Source organism: Euprymna scolopes, chromosome 12 (genome assembly GCF_053919585.1).
Source record: "Euprymna scolopes isolate OS-2025 chromosome 12, ASM5391958v1, whole genome shotgun sequence".
Taxonomy (NCBI): domain Eukaryota; kingdom Metazoa; phylum Mollusca; class Cephalopoda; order Sepiida; family Sepiolidae; genus Euprymna; species Euprymna scolopes.
The window spans coordinates 54,902,604-54,908,389 of NC_136493.1; the positions used below are offsets into that span (position 1 = coordinate 54,902,604).

The 5,786-nt window shown below is 43.0% G+C and overlaps 1 protein-coding gene across 1 annotated transcript; it reads left to right on the forward strand.

Moving 5' to 3' along the window:
• Positions 1–4,414: 4,414 nt before the first annotated feature.
• On the forward strand, positions 4,415–5,044 carry LOC145291045 (uncharacterized). Its single transcript, XM_080136552.1, has one exon. It carries the CDS (start codon positions 4,415–4,417, stop codon positions 5,042–5,044), a length of 630 nt encoding a protein of 209 aa, XP_079992678.1.
• Positions 5,045–5,786: the final 742 nt, after the last annotated feature.

Consider the following 5,786-nt stretch of genomic DNA (forward strand, 5'->3'; position numbering starts at 1 on the left):
ATGCCTGGGGAGTTTAACGTGATAAGCGTTAACTCTGAGCTCAATAGAACTTTCAAATTCCATAATTTTGTTTTTATCATAATTACACATAGTCTCGTCTTCCGACTTGCATTGATAGGAAAGAGGAGGAAGAAAGAATGTTTCTTTGCAAAAACAGTCGCTTTTGTGGAACTTATCTATGATTCGCCCTTTTTACTTTGTTCATTTCCTGTGGAGTTTAGCTGGGTTGAGGTAAAAAAAAAAAAAGAAAGCCTTGAATTCTTTGGTGATGCAATTGCTGTTGAAACTTCTTCCACGTGTCTGATATGAATGGCGGAGAAGACTGAATAACACGGGAAGATTGAGATTGGTTGTTTTTCATTCAATCACAAGAAACCTGGTTAATGAGTCCTTAATAATTCCAAATAATTTCGGGTAGGTGATTCATGTAGCGCCTGTAGTATTGTAGTGAAAGGTTAGTTAAGTTAACAAATGTTAAATAGGACATGTTTTCCCCCTTCCTCTTTGTAGGCCTTGTGTCATATTTTATATTTATTTATTCTGTAAATATTTATGAATAAATATCCAGTTGAAAAAGATTGCTCTGCGTTACTGCATTCATGATTGTGATCACAGAGAACTATTTTCTCTGGTTAATCAATGCCCCCCCCCCGAGTTCTTTGGCCACAGGCTGACCTATCAGCTAACAGGGTGCATTGATTCATCCCTAAAAAGTCCTGAGGGAACGTCAGGCAGTCAGAACCGGACCTTCAGCTTAGCAACACCTCTTCTCTCGCCCCCTGTCCACCGGACGTCTTGCTTTAGCATTGACGGCCTTCACTATTAGCTGGGGACAACACAGTCCTGACTGACCGACTATGACCTCAAAAGAACTTTCTATTCCTTCTTCCTTTTTCGTAGTCCAACCTGCCAGTTCCTGCGACAAATAAAATGTTTGTCGCTGTTATTTTAAAAGGAAGTTTGTTGTTTCTTTTGTGCTGTATTTTTTAAATATTTTTTAGTAGGAAGTGTTATATAACCTTGAGTGGGAAATTTCACAGGCATAAAATCAAATGATGTGATGTGCTAGGTACAAAATGAAAAAGGCGATACAGTCTGGATTCACTGCGCACATATCAGATGCTTGGCCCCTCGACCACCACACCTATGCAGTAGACCCCCACTTCCCCCACCATGTACCAACCACCAAGATCATACCACACAGCAGCTGTCAAATGAACTTGCACTAACTCATGACATACATCCTACAACATTACAGGAGGGCAATACGGACAGAATTCCATCCCCAGCAAGAATAACAAGAGGACGGCTCCCTGCCCGCTTCAATGACTTTGTCATGAACTAAAGCTATTCCACAAACATACACTACAAATCTGATTGAGATCTGAAGAGGCCTTTGTTATATAACAGATCTCACTCAATTACTATATGATCCACATACACAATGTTGATTACGCCTACGCACGCTATGCGAAGAACAAAAACAAAATTCTGTTCTCCATGCGGAAACATGACTTACTGACTTAGAGACAAAAAAGAAACATTTTTTTGATCTGATTAAAGCCAAAGACCGATTATAAAAGGAACCTCTCCTTCAACCACGAGGCACTTACCGTCCTCAGGGATCGTCTCGGCATCGTCATCACTGACACCAACATACTGCGAATACATTGCTGATGACGACAACACCAACATTAACTTATCGCAAGTAACTCACCAACATCACCAGACTCATTGCTACTAATGACAACACCTCTACCACTATAAATCTCTGATTTGGTGAGAATAAAATATAATAAAATTTAATTTTATTCAGTTGTCTGTATTTTTCTTGCAACCATACATTTGTCTATTACACTGGTGTCAGAAGCATACAAGTGAAATATGGAGAATTACACAAGCTTCACATGGGCTAAACTTTTCACCCTCATCAGAGACCAGAAAACACTCCTGTTCAATTTGAAGACAGGGGCAGCACAGCCATCCGAAATGCAGATTGAGAAATCCAAACCAACATAGACGACATGCTGGTGGCTTTAAAGCTTACTACGAATCAAAAGGAAAATGATTACAGTTAGGTTATTCGTCAACAAGCCATCTGGGATATCATGAAACAGCAGAAATTATTCCGCCCAGGAAATGACGTAAACCAGTTCATCACGGCACTGAACAAAGCCTACACCATCTATGTTGTGCCAAAATTGGATAGATATCCCTGCCTGGAAGGCGAGTTCGTCAAGTCTGCAAAAGATTTATTTGACCAAGGTATCTTTCAGCAGATGGTTGATTCGAAAACAGACTCATCCACTTTCGAAGCACTGAAAGAATATTTGCAAGCAGCCCATTCCAACACCTTAGTCAAGCCTGGGATCTGGAACGACAGGACGGGGAAAAATTAACAGATTTCGCGGGCCATCTGGAAAGTACCTTGAGATAAGCAGCTGTATACATGAAAACCAAATATAAAAAGAACAAAACACGGAATGGATGACGACCTACCATCCACAAAAGAGGATTTTCACTTTGGGCAGGACAAGATGTGATGCCCCGTTCGCCCTATCTTTACATCAGCCATCATATCTTCAACCTCCACGACTCGATCACCAATCACTACTTGTCCAATCCATCTTCAACATAAACGACGTAAACTTCTCTGGGATCGTGATGCTAGACTCAGAATGTTCCATATGCATCATATCTATATCGCAGCTACCCGGAGAAGCTAAGAAATATATGACCTACACCGACGTCCAGGTGAAAGATATAAATGGCAGCATCACTGCCCTCGACAAACTAACCTGTAACATCACCATCGGCAATCGGAACTCCCCTACTTTTGAAAAAGTGAACATGTTGGTGACAACACAAGCCACACCAATCTTGATCGGTCAAAATGTCTTGCATCACAGCATGCTCATCTCATATCTGATTGACAACCAGAATTCTACTGTAGAATTCAGACGCACACTTGCATCAGGCCATACAATACACACAGCCACTATCACACCACTGACATCATCAGTCCATGATCTTATATACGGCACCCAATCCGTTCTAATCCAGAATCACTACACGATGGAACCTCAGCCCAACACCCAGATGCTAGACGAAAAACTAACCTGGCTGAAGCATAGCACTGGGCTATCACTGCCAAATCGCCCAAACCGGGATGAATTAGAGGCCACAGTAAACCTTCTCATTAAATATGCCGATGTAATTGGCACAGAGGATAATAAGGAAACATTCATCCGACCCATTCTGCTCTCCGAAACTTTGGATGCAGATTAAACCCGGACAAATGCTCCTTCCTCACATCCGAAGCAAAGTTTTTCAGACGTATCGTAAGCAGTGAAAGTTTCAAGCTTGATCCTGAATACGTTTGAACAATCAGAGAAATGCAACCCCCAACATCAAAAAAGGAGTTACAAAGCCTCATCAGTTGACTGGTATGGATTAGACAGTTGCTCGAGACATGTTTACAAGAACAAATCAAGTCGAACACGTTCTCAAAACTAATGGCTCCCATACACGATCTCAACAAGATCAATAAGCCATTCACCTGGACAGATAAAGCCGACAGAGCCTTTAGAAAGATCAAAGAACGACTATCCTCACCACCTGTCATCTCATTCCTGGACTTCTCCAAACTTTTCAATCTCATCACCGATGCCAGCGACGTCATGTGTGGAGCAATTTTGATGCAAGAAGCTGATAATGGGAAGAAAAATATCATAGCGGCCGCTTCTCAAACATTCAACTCTACAGAACAGAACTGGTCTACAACAGAACAAGAAGCATACGCTGTAAAATGAGCTATAATGAAATTCGACTATTTCCTGTGCAACCACCCCTTCGTTATCATCACCGACCATCGATCATACCTAAAACTCCTCTCCACAGAATACCCGCACCCAAAAGCGCATCAGCAATGCATTCTTCACATTCCACTGTTCATCCTCCATTCCTACAGACAGGATTTGCAACCACTTGAACATTGCAAATAGACAACAAAAAGACGAAACCCTAGCAAAGATCCTTAGCTCTCTCCAGTCATCCAGCTCAAGTGAGCCACATATTGATCGTGGTGACCACTGAGTTATGTTCTCCAAAAAGCACTTACGACAATTTTTTCTGGAACCAGGCACCTCTGTTCTGATGATAAGAGACAGTAAAAACTCCCACAAGCTGATTGTACCATATAAACTGTGCACCAGATACCTATCCCAAGCACACGAGGGCAACAACCACCCGGGCATCACACACATGCAAGAGCTCATACGACAACATGTCGGCCTATGTTGACTCTTGCGACACAAAATGTAAAGGGAACTACGACAGATGCACACACTGGCCCATTGGTCATTGCTAACGCGGACAGAGACCATTCAGAGTTATCTACATAGACTTTGTGACAATGCCAAACTCAAAAGGGAAACGATACATCCTGACCATTCTGGACAGCTTCAGACGATATTTCATGGACATACGATGTGCAAGGGATCACACCATTGATGCCGCCTGCGGATTGTACCAGTTCTTCGTTCAGCATAGGGAGATTCCTTGCATAGTATCCTCTGACCAAGGCACACACTTCACGGGAGAGGTCTATAGACAATTTTGTAGACAAATGTCTGTTACGCAGGAACTGCGCTGCCCTTGGCAACCACAAAGTTCAGGAAACATCGAATGTCAACACTGCACAATGAAGAATGCCCTATACATGCTGTGTAATAACAGAGGCTGTGAAAGGACAGACGTCCTTGAATCCGTCATCTCATCTATGAACGCCACGATCAACAGTGCCACCGGTGTCTCTTCCCACTACGCACTCACTGGCTGTCACCCAAATATTGGTCTACCTACGCTTCGTAGAAAAAAAGTCAGAGACAGATTCACCACCATGTCACTCTGGCCAACGACAAGTCTGACCACAAGCTTGAGAGGAATGCACATCGTCCCACTTACAAGGACTCAATACGTGGGTGACAGAGTCTTACTCCATCAGTTGCAATCAGGAACGGCCCAAGCATCTTATCTACCTTGAGTGGGAAATTTCAGTCATAAAATCAAATGATGTGATATGCCAGGTACAAAATGAGAAGAGCAATACAGCCTGGATCCACCATGCATATATCAGACGCTTGGCCCCTCGACCACCACACCTATGCAGTAGACCTCCACTTCCCCCACCATGTACCGACCACCAAGATCATACCACACAGCAGACGTCAAATGATCCTGAATAACTCACGACATACATCTGTGAGAGCCTTTCCTAGTCTCACACAAAAACACGCGTTCACATCTCAAGCCATATTACTTGTCATATACATACGCACACACAAACATATGTGCGCGCGTCCACATATATTCACGTTCGCGTACATACACTCACATTCACGTGTATACACACACACGCTAACGTACGCACATGTACGCACAGATGGACAACGTCACTTTCCTTTCAAAGGAAATCCACACATGCGCAAAAGACCACCGGAAACAATTATAAAAGCAAGAGCAATAAGCAACATCTTTCTTTTCGGACCAGCTCTCGAGCTGAGAGGTTCGGCTACCAGCCGCCTCCCGAAAGGGAGGCGCGCGTCACATCTCCTGCTACTATGTATGGGGTACGAGTTAACAGACAGTATGTACACTTTATACGTTTTCTATCTCCATGGCCTGGATTGACTTTTTCTCAATTTCTCTCTATACTACAATAGACTTTCCTCCTCACCAGCTAACAGCGAGAGACACACACCAAACTGGATTGACTTTCTCTCTTT

Excerpts from the sequence above, each read along its gene's own strand:
- LOC145291045 (XM_080136552.1), top strand. The coding sequence starts at position 4,415 with ATGCCAAACTCAAAAGGGAAACGATACATCCTGACCATTCTGGACAGC.